Below are 27,350 nucleotides of genomic sequence, written 5' to 3' on the forward strand. Positions count from 1 at the left end.
CCTTGAACAACATTACCTAAGAAGAGAAACAACAAATTAAAAAGTAGTTAATAATGAAACTAAATATCACAGGAAAATTAATTCCTATGTAATAAAAATTATTAAAACTGAATCAAATTTCAAAATAAATTTCAATTGTTAAGTCTCCTTTAAAACTTCAAAAATTGAACTTTCAACTTCAATCTATTTCTAGGAAAAAGTCTAGTAAAAGGCACACACCATCATTATATAGCTTTGTACTCTCCTCCTCCTCTAACTGCTCAAAAGCAGTGACAAAGTCATCCTCTATGGAAGACACAGACTGGTTCGTATCATCATCATCTTCATCAGTGGTCTCAAGGTGGTGCTTCTGATGCAATTGTGTGTCCAAGGTATGTCTTATACCAGCAGCATATTTACTTAGGAGACTAAAGATAAAATCAATTCTGAGTCCTGGTAATGTAGGAGACACTCTCATGACACAAAGCATTCCAGAATGATGACTCTTGGGAGAGATGAAAGATGAAAAAAATCAGTTTTAAAGTTTAAACATAAAACATTACCTGGAAGTGAAGCCTAGAAATAAGCCCAGGGTAGGGGGGTTTGCAAGAAATGTATGCATCCTGGAAGGGTCCTTCATTCTGTAATGTTTAATGATTTTAAGTATTTAATTTTCCTAAAGTTATCTAAAGAAATATATTTATTTTTATTTAAATCTCATTTTAATTTTTTCCCTTACCAATCTTTTTTTCTCCCATGTATTCAAATTCTCACTACTATCTCTTGTGCAATTTTTTCTATATTACTGTATATGTTTGTAATGATGTTTGTAATGTGTATTAATCATTTACCAAACTCACCCACTACATTGTGAATGCTTGAGAACAGGATCCAGGATGTAATTTACTTGTTATTCCATTTTCCTATAGCTCCCAGCATGTTACCTTCCCTCCTACCAAAAAAGAACTATTCTTATCTTTTAACATTTATTTCTCAGGTATTAAAACTTACAATCATGCTGATAGCTTTGATTAAGAACACAAGCCATTAGTTTTCCCTATGCACACTGTATTTTTAAATGCAAAAATTGATAAGTGATTTGTTTTTAAAAAGGAGAAACCAAATATAACAGATAATCACCCTTCACGTCCCAGAAAATAAAGCAAGTATAACTGAGTGAACAACATGATCTAAGAAACAGGTATAATTCTAATCACAAGACCTCAAAACACCATTTTATAGCTGGAATAAGTTTTTCAAATTGTAAACCTATTCATACAATTTTAAGTGTTATACTTCCTAAAATGCAAAACATTTTCTTTCGTAATCAAAAATGCTAATAACAAAAGACTGTCTTAGGAAAACAACGTCATTGTCCACTCTACATAGAAAATCTTTAACCAGAAAGCTAGTTGGAAGTCCTTTTGCTAGAACACCCAGCAGAAACACATGTAAATATGGGGTAGTCATAAAGCAGGAGCCATCACTTGGGCTATACAAAGAAATCTGAACAGTAACATTTCACTAAAAAAATTAGTATGTGTTTGCATACTACTAACAGAACTTCACAGGCAGGAATTTGGTTTATAAGCCATGATCAAAATTATTCTATGCCTCAAGGCTGGCATTGCTTTGTTGAGACTTTTTATCAATACCATTTTCTTGAGACTGAATTAAAATAACAAGGGAAACTTCAATCACTTAAAAGTTTACTATTACTAAGCAAATATAGTAAAATCCTACCCTGAAAAACTTGATTAGAAATGATCCATCAGTTACCTGATTTAGAGGACTACTGCTTACATCTGATGATTTACTCATATCCTTCATACAAATGATTTCATTTTCACTTAGACTGCAGAAATGGAGCGAATTCAGAAGGTCTGGAAGTTCCAGTGAAACTGCAGCTAGATCCTAATTTTAAATAATAACAGTGACAACAATGAGAAACACTACAGAGTACCATTGTCAAGGTATCCATAATGTTGTCCATATCAAAAAAAAACATTAAACTGTCTGCTTCTTAACAGCTCACACATACAGTTTATCTACAGGTAGTCATTTTTAAAACTCAAAAATAAAGCAATCTAAGATTATTTAGTACTGCTTCATAGCCTTTCAAGCATATTGCTGCTGCTGAGCTACCCTAATAATTTGAAGAGGGCACTCAGACATCCATGACCATTAGCATAGAATTGTTTTTAGCAACTGTCATCCAGAAAGCCTCTGGTTTGACTATGGAGTTTCTCATGCTGCTGAAACCCCTTCTTCAGAGCTTGAGAACTCTGTAAAACACTACTCCATTTTTATGAAAGTTTATGAAGGTTAAAGGAAAGCTAGCTTCCTAGCCAGCTTTGCTTCCTCTCTCTTTTTTTTAATAACTACTTTTTCCAGTTCCAGAATCACTCAAGTCCTTGCCCTGCAGAGAATAGAGGCTTTAGAAATGTGGTCTTTTCTGAAGCTCCTGAGGGCATCACAACACTTTAGAAATCTGTGGGCTTTGTTCTGACTTTGAGACAGTCGTCACACTCTGCAGCTCAGGCTGGTCTGGCACTGTGCAGCCCTAGCTGGACTCTAACTCACAGTGACACTCCTACATCAGCCTTGCACATCCAGTTATATATTTGTATGTCGTTTTGGACAGTGTGCCCTCTCTGTTTCTTTTGCCCAAGTTATTTCCTTCCAGCTAAGAAAATCAAGACAGACTAGTGTTTTCAGGCATAATCACCAGAAATAACTAATGTCAGCAGTTTTCTAACAGCAGCACAGGGAAAAACTATATTTACAGTGACCTGTACAATTGTAGCTTTCCTTCCTTGCCCCTAACCTCAAATACCAATCACTCTATAAATGTCTAGATAAAACAGGCTAGAAACTTTTGCACAAACTTATAAATGTGTAAAAACTGAGACTTTACAAATTTGATCTGTTATATTTAATTCTACTTAAATAAAAATACAAGAAATTTTACTGCTAAAGTCAAATTATGAAAACCATCAAAATATACAAATGTTATATGCAATATATAATGGACAGAAACAAGACTGTAGCTTAAAGCTTACAAGAAAAATGATTTTGGTAGTCAAACCTAAAGCTCCTTTACATAGCAAGAATTATCAACAAAAAGCCAGGCATAACAGCACGTATTTCACTGGGCGGTGGTGGCTCAGTCTTTAATCCCAGCACTCGGTAGGCAGAGACAGGTGGATCTCTGTGAGTTTGAGACCAGCCTAATCTACATCTACAAGAACTAGTTCCAGGACAGACTCCAAAGCCACAGAGAAACCCTGTCTCGAAAACACACACACACACACACACACACACACACACACACACACACACACACACACACACACACACACACACACACACACACACACACACTTATCCCAGCATGTGGGAGGTTGAAGCAGGAAGATTTCTACAAGTTCAAGGCCAGATCAAGGATGTGTCTCAAAATCAACAACAAAAGAATCCTTAGTAAAAATATTGAAAGTGAAAATGTACAGGTCACAATTAAAACATTGATCTCAAATGTCATTTTTGTTTTGGGGAGATAGGGTGCAGGGTGAAGGGGAGAGACTTACTATGTACCGTGGCTGGCCTGGAACACACTATATAGACCAACCTGGCACTAGGCTGGTCCTGAACTCAAGATCAGGCTGCCTTTGCCTTCTGAGTTATGGAAATAAAGACACACACCACCAAGTCTAGCTTCAAATTTCATGTTTTAACTTTAAAATTATTGTAAATTTTGAACATTAAAGTAAATTTTCAGTCTCCAAAACTTTTTAGTGTCCCAAAGACTTTGCAAATTCAATAAATTGACCACACCTGTATATGAGCAGCATCTGTATCTTCATTAAAGCCCAGAAATGTAACCTGAATAAAAGAGAGATCTCCATGAGTTTACTTTTTAAAGTCTTCTCTCAGAGTGTTGACTAAGCGCAGTAAGCATGCTGAGTATATTGAGCAGGCAGTGTCTCCAATGACCAAGCTTTTCACCACACTGTAGCTCTTGAACCTCATCTCCCCCATCCACCTTTCCCTCTAGCAAACTCACCCAACTTTACCCTCAAAAAAAAAAAAAAAAAAAAAAAAAAAGCGTGGGGGGTGGTGTCAGCTGGTCACTCCTTCACTTTTTTGATCTATCAGGTTTTCACCACAATATCTGACTCCTGAGTCTTTATTGGTAACAGAACTTAGCATAAAAACAATATTTGCCACAATGTGGGGCACATATATTTAAGCACAGAGCAGCTGGTGTGCTACCTGGCAGGAGACTGGATAGAAATGCCTGCCACAGTACCATCTCAGCAAGTTCCAGAATGGGAGCAGGTAAATGCAGCTCCAGGATGCTGCCTACAGCATGAGGTTAGACTCTCATGGAAAGGCAAACAGCAGCTGCAGCCAAGAACCAAAATCAAATCAAACAAACAAAAAAACTTTAAAAATGTGCCTAGAAACTGAATAAAGAAAAGAAAATGGGTATAGATAGTCATAGAAAAAATAGTTTAAAAACAATGAAGTCCTTAAAGAGAAAATAAAGTAATATAAGAAGAATAAGCTATATAAGGATGGGAAATATTATAACACAGAACATCTGGATTCTATATAGTGCTTTATTTTAAAATTTTTAAATACTAATAAGCAAAAAACAGCTGCTCAGAGACATTAGATAATGGACACTGCTGAATTAAACCAGCTTATATTTTTGTTGGGGTTTTTTTGGTTTTTTGTTTTTGTTTTGTTTTTTCGAGTCAGGGTTTCGCTGTACTGTTTTGGAGGCTCTATCCTGGAACTTGCTTTGTAGACCAGGCTGGCCTTGAACTCACAGAGATCCACCTGCCTCTGCCTCCCGAGTGCTGGGATTAAAGATGTGCGCCACCAACGCCTGGTCCAGCTTATATATTTTAAGGATGTTGTAACTTCAGAATGGAAGTCAGGAAATGTGTTGTTTTGGAGAGGTTATGATTTTGTTTCCACAGGAAACAAAAACCTATGGATTCCTTCAAAATTAATGAGGATCAGATTTGACCAGAGAAAACCTGAAAATCTTGGCTGCAGACATTAAGGAAGAAACCAAGAAAAAACTACAAAACAGTAAGCTGATTTGTATAAGCTGATCTCTCAATACAGGAACAACTCTGAGACTGGAGGTGACATAATAAATCTTGTTGGCTAGTCTACTCATGACATCCTTTCTTATGTCACAGATGGAGACTGATGTTAGTTTGGTTATGCAGTCCAAAGAGACTTATAAAGATGACACATGCCTTTTACCTCAAACAGAACAGAAAATCATCTTTAGCTGACTTGTGCACACTGTACATTCCATACTTGTGTTAATGCAAATATGCACGTTACCATTAACAGTTTGTGTTTTCAGAAAAAAAAAGTCCAGACATCAATGAAGACAAATATTCTGGGTGAGCCACCCTCTCAGAATGCCTCTGTTGCAGTTTCCTCAAAAATCTGCATCCAGAACAACATCAAAGCTGCTAGCTGAGATGGTCCAGCCTCACAGACTACTCCAGCCAGGATTTTGAAATTGTTTAGGGGGTTAACTGCAGGTTGTTATGGTCATGGTCAGAGAAGAAGCTAAACAAAGGAGTTTAGACTAAGGGATTCCTTTCTTTTTCTCTATCCTTCTTTCTTATGTAAGTAAAAGGGGACATACAGGAATGATAGCAAAAATGGTAGATTATTGGATCTACTTTTAAACTATAAAAGCAACTACTAGTCTTAAATATTTTACATTGATATTTATTTTTGTATTCTGATACATATTAAAGATTATTTTTGTTATACTGTTTATGTTTCTACTCTTGTTTAATGTATTTTTGTGTATTGATATAAATTCAAGATTATTTTTGTTAATAACATACTGTATGTTTCTTCTCCTTTAAGGTGTTATACCTATACAGCTTATTTAACAATGTAATGTAAAGTTCTAGTCCTTGAAAGCTATCATTACAAATTGTTTAGAATAATTAAAAATGCAGGTTAGTAGTTAGTCATCTATAACAATCAAACTTATACTCATGTTAGTATGTTTTCAGGGTTAAACAGATACATTTCAGATAGATAGGTGGTCTTCAAACACTTCAGACATCTACAGAATATGGCATTTAAGATGTTTCAATAACATAAGCCTTTTCATAACAGTGAGACAGGCCTGCTCCTGGCAGCACCAATTTACTTCAAAAAAAAGATGATGTGCATTGAAGAACCCCCATAAGGAGTTTGTTTTCTCTGTGGAAAAGCTATCTACTGGACACAAAAAACTGCTCTTGCCTTGACTGCTGACAGTATATTGTCCAAAGGGGAAAAGGAGGAATCAAAGGATGCCAACTGCCAAACACTGCCAAAACAAGGTAGGCCAGTCCTTCAAAATTCTTGCTTCACAGAACAGTTTGTAAGATAATCTAGGCCTGTAGGCTGAAGATGGGTGTCCCAACATTGTAGAGAAATCTTCGGTGACTGTCCAGGCAGCCAGCTGTTCTGTCATTAATTTTGGAAGTTGTTTTGTTCTGTACTTCCTGTTTACTTAGGTAATATTTTATCCTTTTTGGGTTGAAGACTAGATAGTTACACCATCTTTGTTACCAAATTCAGAAAAGAAACTTACATAATAAATGTAAAATTTATAAAGGCTGAGAGATATAAGAGTTTAAGTTGTTCTTCTAAGAAAATGTTTTAAGGTCAAAAAGGAATTTAAGTTACAATAGAAAGTGATTTATATACTGTGAAGATGTGTCTCTGCCAACACACCTTCTGACTGGTTTAACAAAGAGCTGAACAGTCAATAGCTAAGTAGGAGAGGATAGGTGGAACTTCTGGGAGAAGTTGAGGAGAGAGAGAAGAACTTGAGGGAAGAATCTGAGAGGCAAGGAATTCACCAGCCAGACATGGAGAAGAAAGTGGGGCACAAGGCACTGAGCAGAAGTTAACAAGCCATATGGCAGAACATAGATTAACATAAATGGGTTAAATTAAGTTATAAGAGCTAGCTGGGAACAAGCCTAAGCTAAAGTCAAGCTTTCATAATTAAAAGAAGTTTCTGTGTCATTATATGAGATCTGGCAGTTCAAAGAAAATCCCGCCAGTTTCTAACACATTATAGCTCTTGAACCTCATCTACCACTCACCTTCCTTTCCCTCTAGCAAACTCACCAAGTGCACCCTTGAAGCATAGCTCAGCATCCCTACTCACCCCCATCCCCACTGCCATGCCCTTTTACTCCACTATCACTGTACTCATCCACTGTCGTGCCATCTGCCCATGCTTCCCAGGGTTGTTAGTGGATGCCTTCAGCCTGCCTTCATTTTCATTCAACTCATGGTCCCCCTTTCTAGGTCTAGCATGTGCCCTGTACATGACTGCTTAAGGCTCTTGTAGTGTACCCCCTTGATATGGCTCTCTTCCTTGGACACTTCTAGGTCTGGATCCTCTTTATTCTGCAAGTTCCTACTCCAGCAGCCTTCTCAAACAAACCTTCCTTGTGTAGATCTCTCAGGTTCCTTTCTCACTGGGTGTGGTTCTACCAACATTCCCTTCAACCCCGTACTACTACTCCCTACATAAGTTCATAGAAATGGAATTTCTATGGACTCTCCAATGGCATGAGAAAATATACTGTTAAGTAAAAAGAACAAATTATAAAAAAAACACATAAGACACACATAACTTCTTCCTTATTCTTAAAAACATATGCATGAAAAATAATATTGAAAAGCAATGAACCAAATTAGTTAGCAGTGATTAACTGGGGAGTTTCATGTGACCGTATTTCTTCCTCACTTCCATCCTCTACCCTTCTTTCTAACTCACAGGGTAAACAACACTTTCTTTTTAAAAATTTCAGCACTCTAATGTCTCCATAAAGAATACAGACTGAAAATTTATTTTTTAAACTTATATTTATGTATTTGTCATCATACTAGCACCTTTCCCTTTAGGAAAAAATAGTGAATTATCTACCAAGTTAGTGCTGTGTCTAGAAATACAAAATATTTAAATAACAACAATTAACACACTGAGGAGAAGTGGGATACTTAAAATGTAAGACTACACTGAATACCCTAATTTCTTTCTGATGACACAGAACAGAAGCTGCTCAGAATCTAAAATTACCCTGGCACTTAACTCTAATTAATTATGGCTACTAATCCAGTAGAGTGTTAGGTACCCTCTAGGTATCTGGCAAACTGTTAACCTGTAGAAGCCTGTCTTTTATAACATTTCCAGGCACTATAGCTTCCCTCCCTAAAACATGGGCACTTATTTCTTTCCTTTTTTCAAACAGATATTTATGTTCCTAGATTTCATACAATCATATAACCATGCACTTATGTATTAAATAAAAGAAGTAAAATTGTCTAGAGGAACAGAGATTAACAGTAGAGAAGGATGTAAAAAGGGAAATACTAGAGTATAGGGGAACAGATATGATATACAATATATTCCTGTAAGAAAACTTAAACAGAGCCAGGCAGTGGTGGCACACGCTTTTAATCCCGACACTCGGGAGGCAGAGGCAGGCGGATCTTTGTGAGTTCAAGGCCAGCCTGGTCTACAGAGTGAGTTCCAGGATAGGCTCCAAAGCTACAGAGAAACCCTGTCTCGACAAAACCAAAAAAAAAAAAAAAAAAGAAAGAAAGAAAGAAAGAAAGAAAGAAAGAAAGAAAGAAAAGTTAAACAACAACAACAAAATTTTAAGTCAGTCACTGCCAAGCTCCAACAGTATTTGATACTCAGAAATACCTGTCTTAAAATGAACCAGTACACTGGGAAGAGGCAAATGTATGTATGTATGTATGTATGTATGTATGTATGTATGTATGTATGTATGTTACTCAGATATTTGAGCTATCCATACCCTAAAGTGGAACAGAAAGGGACAGAAATCTCTTCTGTTCTTTCAAGTTTCTTTGCCAAACACAAAAGAGAAAAAAAAAATCTGTCATTAAGTCCTGGAGATACCAAAAGTCTGCTACTTCTGTGTGACAAGGAAGACCTCATGAAGCAACAGGCGGGAAACGTGGCCATGTAAACAACCAGGGAATATGGGCTACAAAGCTTAGAATCACACACAGCAACAACTGAGTGAATTAAGAGTGGCTCTGCCCTACTAAGACAAAGTGAAAGAGGGAGGCAAAGAAGATAAATCAAGTGCCACAAGTAGCTGTCCCACAAGGGGGGAAGAGTCAGGTGGCAGAACTCTCCTCACCTAACAGGTTCACTCGTCTTTCTAGGGCACATCGAGTAAAGAGCCCTCAGTATAGGAGCCTCCCATCTCCAAGTAAGAAAACAAAGCTTATGAAGCCTCACTTCAGCTGGGCGGTGGTGCCACAAGCCTTGAATCCCAGCAATAGGGATCCCTGTGAGTTCAAGGCCAGCCTGGTCTACAAAGAGAGCTCCAAGACTATTACACAGTGAAATCCTGTCTTGAAAAAAAACAAAATAAAACAAAAAATAACATCAACAACAACAACAAAGGGGGGCAGTTTTAAGTATGAGAACCATTTTTATCACTTTTTTTGAGCTTGGGTACTAAACCTAGGCTTTGCACATGCTCGGCAAATGATCAAACCTTAAGCTACCCTTGGCTCCCAATACCTTATTTCTTAATTTTTTCACACACATAAATTTATTCTTTGACAATTTCATAGGAATATATAATATATTCTGATTATTTTTATTCCCCAACCCTCTTTTTTTTATATTTTATTTTATTAGTTCAAATTAGGAACAAGCTTGCTTCAGATGTCAATCCCTTCTCCCTCTCCCCCCCTCCCCTGCAACACCTGCCCCTAGCCATCCCCTCTCCACTCCCCAGGCGGGGTAAGGCCCTCAAAAGGGGCTCCCCAAAGTCTACCACATCATCCTGGGCCAGGCCTAGGCCCTTCCCCATGGAATATCACTCCTTTTAATAACAATAAATTCAAACAAAGATGAAAATGCTGGCTATTGCAGAGAAACAGGTGAGGAAGATATATATGTATGTAAGTATGTATATATGTATGTACATCAATATCCCATTCCCAAGTGGTAAGTATCTTAATTCCAAAGACAAACTTAACACTTCATACTTTTAAATCCAAGCCCTAAAACAGTCAAGAAGGAACTTAAAAAAATGACTACAGGAAATAAGTGTATTTGTTATGTTTTAGGATAAAAGAAACAGTATTAAAGTAGCAGCCACTGAATTGGCTGAATTGGCTCTACCTGTCCAATGAGAGGCCAGTAAAACTTGTGCTGATAACAGTCAGCCAATGATGGTAGCTACAATTTAAAACATGCACTTCTTTTAAAATAACATTTTATTAATTATTTAAGAATTTAACACAATGTATTTTGATCATACTCACTCTCCCCAATTTATCCCAGACTCATCCTTACCCCCCTACCCACCCTACTTTGCATTCTTTTTTTTCTTTTAAATCAGGTCCAATTTGTGTTGCCTAAACACTCTCAGGTATGAGGCTTGCATTGGAGCATGGTCAACCTACCAGGTCACACCCTCAAAGAAACCAACTGCTATCAATACCTGTGTTAGTATTATGTATAGATTTTTTTTTTTTTAAAGATCCTGCAGTCCTACAAAGTACATGAAAACATACTGTACTTGACTAGGAAAGGGTTCAAGAAGTGACATGTCAAACCTCAGTCAAATGGGCGTGTTCATCCTGGTTTAAACATTCTCCTCCTGATACACTGCATAGCTCCTTCTCACTCTGTAATAAAGACTTTACAGACTGGAACACATCTTCACTGAAGCTCTGAGGAATAAATAAATAAGACAATTTAATTCCAAGACATGGGAGAGAGCTTGCAGATACTGAGTTTTTCATAGTTACATAGTTACTCATTCTCCAATTAATTCATTTGTCACTTCTTCATATTATTTGCTGGGCTCAGTTCAGCTAAGAAAAAGTCAAGCTATCCAAAGACCACACAGGCCTCATGCTCCATATTTATTTATACTTACCGTACACTAAAATGAACAAATTGTATATCTTATTTCCAAGTCACTAGCAGAACATACACAATTCATGTAATGAGTGAGATGATATAGGAGCCAGAAAATGACACATTAGCATCAATGATTCTTTCCTTAAGAGACAAAGAAAAACAGACAGTAGCTAAAAATAAGATTTTCCAGCAGTCTTAAGACAGCTGTATGATGAAAATAAGGGAAAGAGTCCATGTCTGGGAAAGGAAGTTGTCACAAATGCAAAGAACCTGAGGAAGGAAGAGGACACCGAGGAAATGATGAACACTGCAGTCAGATGGAAAGGCAACACTCCCTTCCCTCTGCCTCCATTACCTCTGCTGGAATGTAATCTGCTCTTCAAGTCTATGGGAATGCCTTACTCTGCAATCCTGTCCTACAGAAACCCTATCCATGCCAAGTCTGAAAAAGATCGCCCCCATCCCTTAGTCTAATTTTCTCCTATGCTATTTGCAGATTAAGGTTAGTTGATGTATGTCATATTATGATATAATATTCATGTTTATCTTTTCTACCCATTGTACCAAATCATGGAAACCATATTCCATTCATTTTATCCCCTCACATTTTACATGAAGTCAACAAACAGTTGCTAACTATACAAAATTTGTTCCACACAAATCTATAATCTAATAGATAATACTATTGAAGAATTTGAGAAAAAAGTATGTTATGTTAAATTTCAATCTCACCTAACAATATGAAACCATATATATATATATATACACATACATATACTACCTTTTCCACTGAAGGGACTTGGAAGCAGTGACCCCCAGCCTAAGAAGCAATGAGCAGATCCCATATCCAGATTTTGGTTTCTAAATACCAATCATCAATTAAAATAACCAGAGCGCCTTGAAAAAATGCCTGGTTCCAGATCCTAGACAGAGAACATACAAAAGAGACTATACCATCTAACTGTGCCAGACTACAGGGAAGTGCTCACAGACTAATTGGGCAATTTCAAAAGTACACAGAAGTCAGTGTATTAGCCAGGAATCCCCACTCGCTAATTCTGAAATATTCAGGGCATCAAAAAAGAACAGAAACGGTAATGCATCATAACTACTGCATTCAGTTATTCAGCTTTCTTCTACAATTACAGGTTGACAAATATGGACAAACTGATTCCATTAGAAAATCCTTTTTGTAACTCTCAACATAATTATTGATTTGGAAAGAATTATCAATGTATCCTAAACCTACTGGGTTAAAAACTTCTGGGAAACAGGCTACTCACATTCTCAAACTATAGCCACGTAGTTTCCTTGCTAAGCATTTAATCAAAGTTATTCTGCATTTATACTGGAGACATCAGATGTCTACAATCCTAGCCACTTCCTCAAAAACATCAACGATATGCTTCTCCTGATCTGACAGAGAGCAATGAAAAAAAAAAAAAAAAAAAAAAAAAAAAAAAAAAAAACAAAGCCTTTGATATACTCCTGATAAACAGAATTACACAGAAAACCAACTTGGGATGTTCTATTGAACAACTAGCTCAGATGTTTCCAAAGATGTGGTATCATGAGAAAAAATCTAGACCACTGGAATGGTCTAGAATGGTGGTAACTGAAATATTCAAATGCAGTATATGAAAAACCTTGAGTAGACTCTAGGTAAGAAACAAGAAAAAGTTCTGAGGATATTTGAGACAACTGGGAGAATTTATACAGACAAATGGTTTTCTTAGGAGTGAGTGGTAATCACACTAACATATAAAACAAGGTCCAAAGGGCATTTTCCACACGATTATAAAGAGAAATATGAGGTGGATCTAGCAAGATGCTAACAGAAGGTGAATCCAAGCAGAAAATATATGAGTAACTTATTGTTTTGAGTTTTCTTTCCAACTATTCAATAGACTTCAAAACAGCCAAAATTTATAGTTTTGTTTTCATTAATGAATGGAGGTTTTCACACTAACTTGTGAACAAAAAAAAAAGGGAAAAATATAAATGAGCCTGAACTATCAATATAAACTCATGACATTCTAAGAGCAAATGGCATTTCTAGGCAGAAGTCACTACAAAGAAAATACTCGGTAAAGTACAGAGTTTATAAAAAAAAAAAACTGTGAGTCCAGAGGAATAAAAATAAATAATAAACAAGTGAAGTAAATAATATACTTGCCACCATAGGAAATGACTATCATACAAGTCATAAAGCTGACAACTGGTAATGAAAAAGCCTTTACCCATCCTCATTCACCCTTGCATTATCTTCTCCCCATATAAGCATTATCAAAAGAGAGAAGAGTTATCAAAAAAGAATAGAAAAGCAAGGAAAACACCTTAGTGAACGCAAAGATGGTCTTCATGGGCAAAGTCAACAGTGTCATGAAAAGAGGCTAAAGTGTAGGAACTAAGTAACAGACAACATCCTCTAGTCCCCTTTCTTCTCTTTTCCTCTAGTGATGACCCAAAGTTGTAGCAAAGACAAAAATCAAAACCGGGATACAGACTAACTAAACTGTTTTAAGAGTAGGAGGTTCTCCCTCAGACAAGAAATAATGACTACATCTGTTAGTACAGGTTTGAAATCCTGGCTACTTGAGAGGATAAAGCAGGAGCAGTGGCAAGCTCAAGGCCTATCAGGCACATAAAGCTACTTCAAAGCCAGCCTAGCTAATGTACTGAGACCTTATATCAAAATAAAAGGCTAAAGGGCAGGAAGAGGATATGAAGGGAGGCAGCGAGGAATACCACTCAGTGCTAGAGCAACTTACCTAGCAAGTATAAATCCTTGGGCTCAATCCACAACCCCATACACACAAGAAAGGCAATTTCTCATTTGCTCACAAATTATTCAACATCTAGCATAGTCCTGACATACAATAAGCACTCAAGTTCATTATGCTGAATAAATGAGTGGTTAATATTTCCTATATACCTTTAAGATAGTACTAAAAGTATGTAAGATAGTTAACTAAAATAAAAGAAGAAAGAAAGAAAAGAAAAAGAGGAAAAGACCAGATGGAAAATGTCTGTGAAGAGATGAGGAGGAGGCAATGTGCACTGAGAAGACTTCAGAGACTAACATCATTACAATCATGACTTTATGTCACTACTTTCATAGACTTTGCAGTATTTCAATGTTATAAGTTAAATACTACGATTCGTTTAAAAACTATATAAGAACCCACATATTGTTTTGAATTTCCACTGAAGGAACCTAATACTATGGACTTACTTTTCGGACAGATGCTTTATTCTTTATGTGACTGTTCCTGAAAGGCTGGAAAGCCGCCATAACTGTATTACTGCAGTATGTAATTGCTGAAGAGAAAATTCACAGAACACCTAAAGGAGACATATTAAAAAGAAAACAACTTATTTACTCATCTTTGTGATTCAAGCAAGCATTTTATACTAAGTAATTTCTCAAAATGTATTTAGCAACCATATATATGCTGGGGGGGGTAAAAAAAGGTGAATATGAGCACCTCAGTAAGATATAAAAGTATTACAAAATCCTTTTAAACTAACAATCATAGTTTGCTATTATGTTCAATTGCACTGTCCTTCTTAACTGTATAATCTCAACAAAGATTTTTGGGAAAACATTTATAAACTTGGACTGTCACAAAAGGAATCCATTTCCATAGCTCAGAGTCACTCATCTATCCCTGCAGCAACACTAAATGCTCAGGCATTATTACCCCCTCAACAGAAGGCTTTAAAACTACACAAATGAGAATGTAAAATTTGTACATGTACTATAAAATTGCAGATGAACAAAAGCAAAATTCTAACCTGGAAGTTTCAGAGTGGCCTAATGACTAGAGTTCAGAAAAGGAGTAGTAGGATTACACACCTTACACACAAAGCTCTCAGACTCAACTTTTTAATGATGTTTTCATAAAAACTTTTGGGGACTTCAACCAACTAAGAACATTAAGCAGCCAGTCAACTGCTATATTTATATAGAATGAGAAAACAATGGTCCTATTGGACCCAAAGCCTCATGGGAACTGTTGGATTATAGTAAATGGTAGAAGCTGAGAACTGAATTCTAAATAACAAAAACAAAAATTTAAAACAATAAATATTTAAGAAATCTTACTTAAGTTTCAGTATCTTCAGTTAATCAAGCTGGTCTCTTCAAGGCATGCCTACTTGAGGTTTCTAAGTCATTCACTTCAGCACAACTTCATTCTAGTCTCTTCCTCAGATTTTTAAAAAGACTAAATTTTAGGAAAGTTCTAACTTCATACTCTATTTCTATACTTTTACTACAGAAATAAAACTGAGGTGTGAGTGCATGTCACACACCATCACTCTTAGTCACTTCTATTGCTGTGAAGAGACACCATGACCACAGCAACTCTTATAAAACAAAGCATTTAATTGAGTGCCTGCTTACAGTTTCAGAGACTTAATCCACCATCATCATGGCAGGGAGCACAGAGATATGCTGTTTTGTATTTAGCTTAGGTCAAACACCTACCAAAAGAATAACTGTGCAATGTAAAAGAGAATCAGTAGAGAATGAATTGGCACTCTTCTGAAGAAAACAAACAAACTTTGGAAATGGAAAGACAGGTGGAGGACGAAGAAAAACAGCAAGGGGGGATTACTCTAGTTAACAACTGCACAAGAGCAAACATACAACATCTTCCCATAAAATAATGTCATAACAAGCTTCACACTAAACACCTGCTTCAATTCTGGATGAATGTAACACACTTAATATTCTGGATGAATAAAGAATCCTAAGCAAGGAATCACAGTGTAGTAAAGAAATAAGAGGAAACTTAATTGAAAAGATAGAGAGTAATGAGAGACAAGCCAAGCAGAAAGCAAACAGCTGGAAGTAGAGTGGCTAGAGTTCAGACAAGAAATAGGAAATAAAAACATCAACAATAAAGTAAATCTCTTGAGGAACAGCACAAAAGCAATGTGCATCAAGAAAAACAGATTTAACACAAATAACCATACATACATATCTAGAAGAAAAAAATCACAAAATTCATAAAGACATAAAAACAATCAGAGAAACAACTATAAAGAACACAGAACAGAGATCCAGGGTGCTGAACAAATATACACACCTCTGATCCTGCAACTTCACGTCTCAAAACCTCCCTGCATATATTTGTGGTGATATTTTGTTTATGACCTAACAAATAAAGCTTGCCTGAAGATCAGAGTGCAAAGCTAGTCATACTAGTTAGCCAAAGACCAGGCAGTGGTGGCACACACCTTTAATCCCAGCACTCTGAAGTCAGAGGCAGACAGATCTCTTTTAATCGAAGGCCACCCTGTGTTACATGAGATTGATCCAGTCTAAAAGAGAAACAGAGCTCACATAAAGGTGATCTCAGCACTTGGTATCTTGTGCCTTTAATCCCAGTACTAGAGAGGAATATAAGGCGGGAGGAGATGGGAACAAATGGTAGTCTGAGGTTTGGTGGAGACAGTGCAGTCTGGAGATGCAGTCCGAGGACGGGATTGCCCTTTCACTCTGAGTACTGTAGAGGTGAGAACTCTCTAGTGGCTGCTTTGCTTCTCTGATCTTCAGCTTTAACCCCAATATCTGACTACGGGTTTTATTATTAGACAACTAGAATTCATGCTACATACATGCTTCCACAAAATTCACAAAAATAGTGCAAGACTAGTTAGTAAACCAAAAACAAAAACTAAAAATAATCCACAAGTTTCCTGATTTAAATAAATTCACTTATTACCTAGTGTGGGAAATGATGAGTTTGAATAATCACACTTGAGTGAAGAAGCAGATTTGCAGAATGTTGCAAATGACTTGAGATTAAAAGGCAGTTGCACAAGCCTAAGAAAGGAAACATCTTGAAAACAGTGCCAGAAACTGATAACAAGGATTTTTTTAATGTTACAAAATGCCATCTATCTGATTTTATAATAAATTATCAAATAAAATAAGGCCAGTTCCAGCATGTATGCATTATCACATTCAGCGTAAAATCTGTAACTGTGTGTATAAATAAATGTAAATACACATACATATAATAGGTTACAGATAGTGGGTTTATCATGGATAATTACCTTGTGTTTTTCTAGATGCACATGAATTATTTAATCATAAAAAAACCTCACAACTTATCAAGTTTTCCTACCTCATCTCTAGCTTGAGAACTGTTCAACTGCACACCATCTGTAACTTGACCTTTTTTATAATCAAAGGACTCAGGCATAAAACACCTTCCCAACAGTAATTGCACCCCATGACTCACCCTCTACACTAGCTCTCAAATCACCACTTAGAAATCAGATTATTTCAAAAGCCACACACTTGGAAGATCCAGCTTTACTAATACTATTTTTTTTTCCTTAATCCTTGTCCTCACTGGTTTTCTTCCTTTTTAGTTTTCCAAAGATACTTTACCTGTGGTTTGAACTACACAATGAAGTTCCTAATTTAGAGTTTCAGTTCAGTTCCTATCCTTTGGTTTCAATTTCTCTTATTTAAATGCACTACTAGACATTTACAATTAGGCATCTCTGCCAGGGTTTGGATATGGCCTGCCCCCAGAGACTCGTGTCCTAGAGATCTGGTCATCAGTATGACAGAGATATTAGGACATTAAAGAGTTGTGGCTCTGGGGATTTCTAGGCCCTGGAGGCACAGCCTTCACAAATAAATTAATGTTGCTCCATGGCAGTCTGGCTCCCATGGGACTAGATTAAGCACCCCTGAGCTGTTGTAAAGCATCTCCTTCCAGCTGTCTGGCTTCCAGTCCCACCTTGCAACACCTTCCTATAGCACAAACTTGGGCCATGGTATCATCTACAGCCATGAGGTGGAGGCTGAAGAGGTGGAGCTGCGCAATCTGGGACTTTGAGCCTCTAAATCTGTGAGCTAAATAAATCTATTCTCTCTAGAAAATAGCTCACCTCAAGTATTTTGTTACAGCAACACAAAACAGACTAAACCAAGTATTGTTACTGTAAAAATAAGTATGGTTAAACTGGATGTGGCAGCACATGCCTTTAATCTCAGCACTCTAACTTAGAGGCAGGTGCATCTTTGACTTCATGGCCATGCTGGTCTACAGAGGGAATTCTAAGACAGCCAGGACTACACAGAAAAATCCTATCTTCAAAAAAAAGAGAGAGAGATGGACTAAGGCTTCTCTAAACACTCTCCTTTCTATTTCATTAAAAGCCAACAAATCAACATCATGCTCTAAGGCGACTCACTCAGCTAACCTGCACTCACTCTTCATGTATCTTCAAATATCTTTCTAAGGAAAGCTTGACTCATCTCTTGTCTTTCCCTGCTCCTTTCCCAATATTCAACATCTCCTTTATGCTTTCCAAGTGGTTTGTCCTTCCATTTTCAGGTGCCACTGTTAACATACATTTGTGAACTCAGACTTGTATTTGAACATGGCAGGATCCAAACACTTGCTAAATAAAAGGTAATCTAATGATTGTACACACTTGTAATCTTAGGTTCAGGGCTGAGGCAAGACTAAGAGGTCAAGGCTGGTCTAGGCAAGACTTCCAAATAAAAGCAAATAAAATACAGTAAATCTCATTTGAGATACGTACTAAATGCTCCAAATATATTTTAACAAACAACCAAATGGCCAAGTGTTAAAAATTAACTTTCCATTGAACTACAACAAAACAGTACAACGTTCATACGAAACATTGATTTTCAAACAGCAGACAACAGCAATGCAAGGGTGTCACTGATACCTCAGAGAGTAAACATTGCCTGCCAGCTACTTCCAGGTCACAACACAATACAGCAAAGCCAGTCTAATCTGGCAGTCACAGTGAGTTTTGGAGACAGAGCTCATTCATATTTAAAGGAAGAATGCAATGACAGTAAGAGCTGCAGAGGTCTGAGGGGGGGTTTCCTATAACTTTTAGCTAAATACAAACTGAGCACCTGAGGTTGGGGAATTGACCAGAGAGCAGTGTAGTAGTATTTAAGACTGAACAGGATTTGCAATAGTTCACATTCTCACTAAGCAGAGTAGGTAGGGAAAAGCAAAAAGTCCTATTGTGTGACCCATCAGGCAACAGATAGGAAACAGATAGTTCCCACCTAGGGAATCCAAGCATCATCACTAACAAAACTTCAGTGTGAGCCTTGCAACCCCATGGAGTTCAAATAATCTAACTGTGTACCCCAGCTACAGCCAGCTCTCTGGAAAGGTGCACATCAAGCAGACAATAATGGAAAACTCAACGCTGGGAGACAGTAAAAGATGATGACCATGCAAAGGAGGAGAGTCTGACCCGAACTGGGAGAAAAAATAAGTCCCCTTTTAATATACATAAACACATTCAATCAGTTCTATTCCTCTATAGAATCCTGACTAAGGCACTGTACTCCATACATTCAAGGGTGAAGAAAATATGATCATGATAAAGGAAGAAACACAAGATACCAAAGACAAAAACAGAACTTCAAAGAATGCAAGGGGAACCCTGCAGGGGGTAGGATAAGCAGATAGGAGGGGGTAAGGAGATGGGAGAGAGAAGAGGTGAAGAGTCAACCAAAACCAAGGATTATGAAAAGCCATACACATTCCTAATACTTGGTGGGCTAACTTTAAAAAAAAAAAAAAAAAAAAACAACAAAACAAAAAAAAGAATGAAGCCTGCACAGGTTATTAAAAGTCCAGTGACAGAGTGGGATACCTCCTTAATGGGCTGTTATTCAGGGAGGTCCCTGAGGCCTCCAAAACAATACAGGCAATTGCAATGCTGTGGCTGTCCACCAGAACTAGATAGTAGAACCTGTTACTGAGACACCACATGGTCTGATCACAGGAATTGATGTGGAAGCTTCCTCCCTGCTGGGTAGCCCTCATAGTGCTAGAAAGTACTATGCAGGTTGCTGGGGCTTGTCATCAACAGGCTTACTCATTTTACTATATTACTCATCTGCCAGGCAAGAAGTGTCCACTGATGCAATAGAGGCAAATTATGGGAACAATCAATGGCTTTCTAATTAGAACAAGAGGGAGTTCACATCTGGTACTTTAAACAGGTAAAAGGCCCCCATGGCTGTGAGGTCACAGGTCCTAGTGTGCTAACCACAGCTGTAGCTTTACTGAATGATGTGCCCACCAAATTATCTTCTAAATTACTATGTCTAGCTCCATGGATCAAGGCTGCTGTCAACTTTGATTAGACCAGTTCTTTTTGCAATGGGCGGTGGTATATACAGACTAAAACACAGCCAGTGATGAGAATAACTGGCTAGTGAATGCTCAGGAGACCTATATTATCCCTCTAATTCAGGAAACATCAACAGAGGGGATGGGGTAGAATGCTGTGTTCCCTACATGACTTGGCATGGCACTCCTGATCTCGAAGCAGCTGTAATCACCTATACAAGACCCATACAAGACTGCGCCCATTAGCATCTGTCTGGATATATAGACAGTTAAAAGTAGCTATGAGAGTAAGTGTTGTAATTTTAAAAAGCAGTGCATGAGAAAGACGCTATGCAACAGAGCTCATGTGGAGGTTTTTTTGTTTTTTGTTTTTTGTTTTTTTAATTAGGAGAAAGTGCATGGGAATGGGGAGACAGGACAGGGAGGGAGGGAGGGAGGGGAGGGAGGGAGGGAGGGAGGGAGGGAGGGAGGGAGGGAGGGGGAGAGAGAGAGAGAGAGGCAGAGAAGTAGAGAGAAAGAAAGAAAAATGGGAGGTGGGCAGGGCCCTTTTAAAAGGCTACATAGTGAATGTGCATAGGTGGTGCTCTTAGTGGCTGCAGCTGAGGGCATATCCTGTCAGAACCCCAAGGGCAGGCCAGTACAGATGCTTGAATATTAAACACTTAATGGTTGCTGAGAGAGTGAGAGAGACTCCCTCTGGTGATGTAGCCACTAGTGAGGTGCTATGCTCCTGGAAATAACCCCTCACCTATATTATTTAAGCAACCCTACTTAGATTCACTAGGTCACCAAAAAAAAAAAAAAATCAAAGTAGAAAGAGACTAGTTGGAAAGTGGAAGGCAGTGTCGCCAGAAATAGGAGGAGGACATAATAAGGTAACGGGGTGAATATGATTAATTCAGTATATGCATGCACTTGGAAGGCAGAGGCAGGTGGATCTCTCTGAGTTTGAGGTCAGCCAGGTCTACAGAGCGAGTTCCAGGACAGCCTCCAAAGCAATACAGAGAAACCCTGTCTCGAAAAACCAAAAAACATTAAAAATAAGGGAAGTGCTAAAATGAAAAACATGCTAGATAGAGATAACATCAGATTGAATACTGAAGAGAAATTCTAGGTAATATAATACAAACTATCAAGGCAAAACATAGGGATTAAAAAACAGGACTCCCACAGCATCAGAACTTAATAAGCATTACATAATATATATATGTATGTATATATGTATATGTATATATATACATATATATGTACCTGATGTATACATGGATATTACATTAGCCCAAATACTAGCCCGACCTAATTATTTATATATACATACATGTATGTACATATGGACACAGAGTCCCAAGTCAGTTGGGGACAGAACCAAAAAAAGGAAGGCAAATGGTCCAGAATGCACCAAATCTAATGAAAACAGTGACAGACCCAAGAAAATCCAATAAATATCAACAAGAAAAACATTTTTTAAAACCACCAAAATGAAACACGACCAAATTGTTAGAAACAAGAGAAAATCCTGCCAATCAGGAAAGGGTGAGCCCCTAATGCAGAGAGTGAGGAAGACAGCAGACCAGACACCTCGGCAGCCTGAAGCCAGCAATAATCATCAACACTAACAACTCAAAGAGGGAAAAGTGGTAACAGCCACAAATGATAAAAAGAAAAAGCTTTCAAAAATTAAGACAAATTTCTTCTCACTAATCAGAGCTGTGAGGATTCACCAGCTGATCATATGAGAATAACTATGAAAAAAATTCTTCAGACAAACAAAAACAATACCAGATAGAACCTAGATCTACCAAAGTAACCATGAAAGCCTCAAACAGCAACACAACGCCAACATAAGAATATTTCCTCAGTTCGTAGTCACCTTTAAAAAATAGTAACTTTAAAAATAGCAATTGATGAGACACAAAAGTGAAATGCACAACCTAGAGAACAAAAGATGTGGTGGGTAGGCAGTGAGAAGTCAGTCATCAGATGTCTGTATTACATATGAAACGGTACTGTGAGAAGTCAGTCATCAGATGTCTCCATTACATATGAAACAGTACTGTGAGAAGTCAGTCATCAGATGTCTGTATTACATATGAAACGGTACTGTGAAAGTCATCAGATGTCTACATTACATATGAAACGGTACTGTGAGAAGTTAGTCATCAGATGTCTGTATTACATATGAAACAGTACTGTGAGAAGTCAGTCATCAGATGTCTGTATTACATATGAAACGGTACTGTGAGAAGCCTGTGCTGACCTAATAAAACAGAATTAACACTAATAATGAACAGTGGGATACAGGCCGATGCCATCCTCTCATGGCAGAGGCAGAGGATAAGGCTCAACCTCACAGTAAAGTGTGACAATAGTACAGCAAGTCGGATGCAAATGCTGGCTCCTCCCTCGTGTACGGACCTGCTGCTTGACTTACTACATCTAAAAATATCACAGCTATCCTAACTGCCTTCCAAAACAATAGCCAGTTATATTAAGAAGAATGAGCGTTCCTAACAATGACTAAGACACTTGCTTTCTGATAGTTTCTGGCTTTTTACATTTACTCCTAAGTCAGCCCATTCTTCCATGTACAATACACTGTGTTCTCGCCTCCATAAGGTTCTCATCCCCAGTACTAGGCTATGCCAGTCTGTCATGAGGGCAGATCTGTTGTCCACTGGATGCTAGCAGCATCTACCCAAGCTGTGAAAACCAACTCCCCCAAAGTCATCACAGGTACCTGGTGGAGCAAAGCTAATTTAGCACTTGAGACTACGGTACTTTGTAGTGCAACTAAATGCACACACAGTCTACACCCTGGGTTAATACTAAGTACTAGCAACATTCAACTGCCATTCCCAAAGTGTCTAAGTAACAGTGGGTAAAGCTATAACAGCAGAAAACCTTGCGCTTAAGAGTCCATTCACAATCCAAGGCCAGGCCTTAGTTATCTCTCTACATTCCTCAAAGGCCTTATCAAAAACAAAACCTTTGTTTATTGAACTGAACAAACTATAAGATAAAGAAAAATTTCAAGCACCTGAAATTGAGGAACTCGTGCTACCAAGTGACATCATCCAATGAAGAGCAGGGTCACCTAGGCAAGAACTGTTTGAAGTAACCCCCCATTTGTTTTCTTAAACAGCAATAGAAAAATGTCACAGGTCTTTCAACCACATTCCAGGTTTGGCCTCTCTTCTAAAGTATGCCTGAGCCCAGCCAGTCATTAGTATTTCAAGTATCAGCATAGGCCTCACTGACAGATACTAAGTATGGACTGTTCGTTACTGACTTCAAACTCCCTCTACAGCAAATGGAAATACAATTTCAAAAAGAAAATACACAAACTAAAACCTTCAGAGTTATTGTCAATGTGATCATAATATCATGACCATAAAGTTGGGTTCTTAATATTATGCATAACACTCTTCAAGATTGTTTCTAAACAAAAGCATGTTAAAATTTTAACCCGGAGAACAAATTTCTCTTTATCAGGGTCACCTGCAACTCCTGGATTCTAATAGTACATTAGTGAAACGCACTGATACAATAAGACTCTGCCCCAGGCTGCCCAAAGCAAAAAAAATGTGAATGGATCTGCAAAAGGTGTGGTGCGTGGCTCACAGGAAAAACCCTGTAAGCCCACACAGAGGCTATTCATTGATACAATATATACGGAATAATTAAAAAGAAAGAGTGTGAAACACAAAGTTAAGGTTTTCAACTTAGAAAAAAAGAAGAAAGGTAGCACCGTCACCAATTATGCAATAACTGGAAGATGATGCTTATATCACTATGGTACTATCCAAAACGCAACTAATAAAAAAGGGTTAGTTAATGTCAAATCTGGAAATGTTATGCTAAGTCACCCATATATCTGGAGTTTAAAGCTGATCAAGAGAGTAGGAGGTAAGGCTAACCAAGAATCTAAAGGAATTATTTAATGGTTCGGGGCAGATAAAAAGAGAAAAAAAGTGGGGAACCACAATTATGTGGAATCTAAAACACAGACGGAAGAATTTTTAAGAAATAGTTCTCAATATGTTCTAAGACTGAGGAGAAAAATGATACTCTCATCTCTGAACACACAAGAAGCCCAGTGCACAGTCAGCAACAGACACTAGCCATCAGATTTCTGCAAAGTACCTGCCATTTGCTTCACACGTGGGAATCCACAGTTCTCAAGTTATCATTATGCCCACCAAGCAAAGTGTTTTAAAGTAACCTGCCCAACCTTACAAACTAGGAGAATCTGTCCTGAAAAGGGACCACTGAATCCAGCTACAACCCTACCTAGCTAAGATAAGTGCAATGCAGCGCTCAAGGGAAGAACTCAAACTTTGAGATACTACAGTACACCAAAGGTAGCTATCACTTCCTCCTGGTCTACAGGCCTTCCCTGTCTTAAAGACCTTGCTGTAGCACTCTAAGAAGCTGAAGGCCTAGAAACTACCAGGCATACCTATGTCTCCCCACTATCCATTTCCTATTCCCATCTTACTACCTCACCCACAACCAACTTAACTAGAAGTAGAAAGCTGACCACAACATTCTCTCTATACGGAGACATTTAGAACTGACACTTGAAGTCTGTTAGAAACCTCCATGCAAAGTCAAGGTGGGTCTGATGAGGACATCTGGCAAACCAGAGACACAAAACCCAAGAGGTTTCAAGAGGAGGACAGTATTTAACAAACTGAATAGGGCATGCAACTAGTAGTAGAGAACTATGAGAAAATTCGTTGAGTTTCATCCTGAAGACTTTCTGGTCCCCAGGTCACTGAGCTAGAATCACAAACTGGGCCTTGGAGGCAATGTTCCAACGGTATGACAAATGCCTTTTTCAAGTAAGCTAATTCAAATGGCTTTTTGATTCTTGCAGCCAAATAATCCCCAAGCCATTAAGGAAGGTCAAAGAAAAAACACAGAGTAAGCAATGGCTAATACAAAATTGTTAAGTTTCCTCCTCCTGTCACGTCCAGTCAATAGTCCATACATTCCAAATGCTTAGCTCCAGGAAGTTCTTTTAATTTCTTTCTGTCAGAATGAGCAGAAAAAAAGAAAATACATGGACCTGCCCCATTGGCTTTTAAAGTTGTAAAGCACTATCCCCTGTGCCAACAGTGCCAGTCTGGATACCCTCAACTAACACTTGAGCTAGGCTCTTAGAGTTTCCTAACCTGGCTCAACACTTGAAGTGGGGGATTTTTTTTTTTCACTACTTGGGGCCACTTCACAAAAAGAAAAAAAAAAGGAAAAAAAAAAAACAACAAAAACAGTCTACATAAGTAATTACTCCATCCAAAGTGAGTCCAATTGCTTTTCATCAAACACAAGACAAAGCAACCATTGCCCTAAAAGTCTGAAACCCCGGCCACAAGGTCAGAAAGACTAGCAACAAATAGTTGTTCTCTTTGCCAAGATGAACGGGAGAGAACTTTATGTTATCTCCTGTGCCCATTCACCTAAGCTTTGTCTTCCTGTGTGGCTAAAATTCCCCACTTATAACTGGAAACTTCCCTTTACACAACCTGCTACATTATGATTTGAACCTGCGGAGTTCCTTTTCCAGATACTCAATCTATGGAATTAAAACAATAAAACCTACCATCCTTTCTCCCAGAGGATTTCTTCTGCTTCTAGACTTAGCCCTGGAATGCAGAAGCTAGAAAGGACTAGAAAATATCTCACTACAGTTCTGGGGCTTTGACTGCAGTATATGCAACAATCAAGAAAAAACGTCTGGCCACGGTGTAGACTGCAAATTCCCTTTCTGATCAGCTAAGCAATTCTGTTGCCTTCTACGTCAGTCACAGCTCGAGCGAGAACCCACTTCTTCCCCAATTCCCTAACGGCCCTTTATGTCTCCTAAGTCAGTTACTGACAGCAGAAATCACTGTCAACCCATGGTTCACAGTTCTTCCTGAAGAACAACACATCGAGTATGAATAACCAGGATATTCCTTGAAAAGTGCTCACGTATTTTGAAAGATTAGGTGGCACTATTTGAAATGACATCAGTCGTAGCAGTCACTGGGCTGCCATTTACAAAATAAAAAAATTAAAACAAAAAAAAAAAGCTCAGACATTAAAACGAAATCATCTTCGCATAAACAAACACTCCGTCTTCCCATCTTTCCTGAATACTCTCTGCTTCAAGTATTCTGATATATAACAAATTTGAGTACCGACATCAATAACGCTGCTAACACGGTGGGTGGGAAGACGCAAAGGAAACGGGCGTCTTTCAGAAGCAACCGAATTAATTACAAAGCTGATGACAAGAACCTCGAATATAAATTCCGGTATGCGCCAAGGCCATCGGCGATGTGTCTCGGCAGTGTTGCTCACCACCAAACGCCTCAAGCCTCCTCCATCCGATGGGTTTAATGAAGAAGGTGAGCAGAGTGAACGACTGTCACCCAGCCATACCAGGGCTCTAGGCTCTACTGTCACTGTGGTCTCGCCAGAACATTTTCTATCTGTCCGGTAGCTTGGCCAGCCTGGGGGCGAGCTGACAGCGATGCAAACAGCGGCCCCTCAACTCTGGGCAGCGCGGGGACCCCGGCTCGGGCGCTGACAGGGAAGGATGCTGTGCTGCGGACAAAGTGCACCGTCCTCCTCCCGCCCGCGCCCCTCGCAGGAGGGCCACAGCGCCCGCCCGCTCGCCGCTCGCCCGCCCGCCCGCCGGCCAGCCCGCCGCAGTCTGGACCCGCCCGCTGGCTGCCCGCTCCCCGCCCGCTCACCCGGAGGCGCAGCCTCTCAGCTCCCGGCATGTCACCCGCCCGTCACGGCCCGCAACGCCCGGTGGCGCGAGGCGCAGCGCAGCGGCGCCTCCCTCGCCCGCCCCGGCCCGAGACGCCACCGCCGCCGCCTCCCCACGCCGCCCACTCACTCTCGCGAGAGCGATCGCACCTCTCGCGAGAACGACCCCGTGGCCGAGCCCGCGCAAAAGGAAAGGGAGGGGGGGAGGTTAAAATAAATAAATAAATAAATAAAAGCCTTCCCACGTGCTCCGGAGGGCAAAGCAGCGGGCCGCCTGTCACGTGACGCCGAGGCGCCCTTCCCATTGGCCAACCGCCCCTCGGCCCGTGGGAGCTTTTAACGCGAAGCTGACCTACGAACTCTCCGCTGACGTCTTGCGCGCTTCCTGGTCCGTTGCCTTGGAAACGGCTTAACCCTTTGGTCCTGCCCAGCACCCTAGCCCAGCTCTCTCGCCTTGGACCGTCGGC

General features: G+C 39.0%; 1 protein-coding gene across 6 annotated transcripts in view; it reads right to left on the reverse strand.

The window, feature by feature from the left end:
• The window catches only part of Akap11 (A-kinase anchoring protein 11), a 53,187-nt gene extending 26,188 nt beyond the window's left edge, over nucleotides 1-26,999 (reverse strand). For 4 of the 6 annotated variants that reach the window (XM_027390086.2, XM_027390084.2, XM_027390082.2 and 1 more), the window contains exons 1-6: nucleotides 26,865-26,999; nucleotides 14,193-14,302; nucleotides 10,648-10,764; nucleotides 3,814-3,861; nucleotides 1,759-1,893; nucleotides 220-484 (exon numbers count right to left, since the gene is read on the reverse strand). In XM_027390086.2, the coding sequence (XP_027245887.1) occupies nucleotides 220-484; nucleotides 1,759-1,893; nucleotides 3,814-3,861; nucleotides 10,648-10,764; nucleotides 14,193-14,252 (625 nt within the window). In that variant the 5' untranslated portion in view covers nucleotides 14,253-14,302; nucleotides 26,865-26,999. Of the gene's footprint in view, nucleotides 1-219; nucleotides 485-1,758; nucleotides 1,894-3,813; nucleotides 3,862-10,647; nucleotides 10,765-14,192; nucleotides 14,303-16,692; nucleotides 16,794-26,864 lie in introns of all 6 variants that reach the window. The other 2 variants (XM_027390083.2, XM_027390085.2) reach the window with 2 other exon arrangements.
• Nucleotides 27,000-27,350: the final 351 nt, after the last annotated feature.

This window comes from Cricetulus griseus, assembly GCF_003668045.3.
Source record: "Cricetulus griseus strain 17A/GY chromosome 1 unlocalized genomic scaffold, alternate assembly CriGri-PICRH-1.0 chr1_1, whole genome shotgun sequence".
Classification (NCBI taxonomy): domain Eukaryota; kingdom Metazoa; phylum Chordata; class Mammalia; order Rodentia; family Cricetidae; genus Cricetulus; species Cricetulus griseus.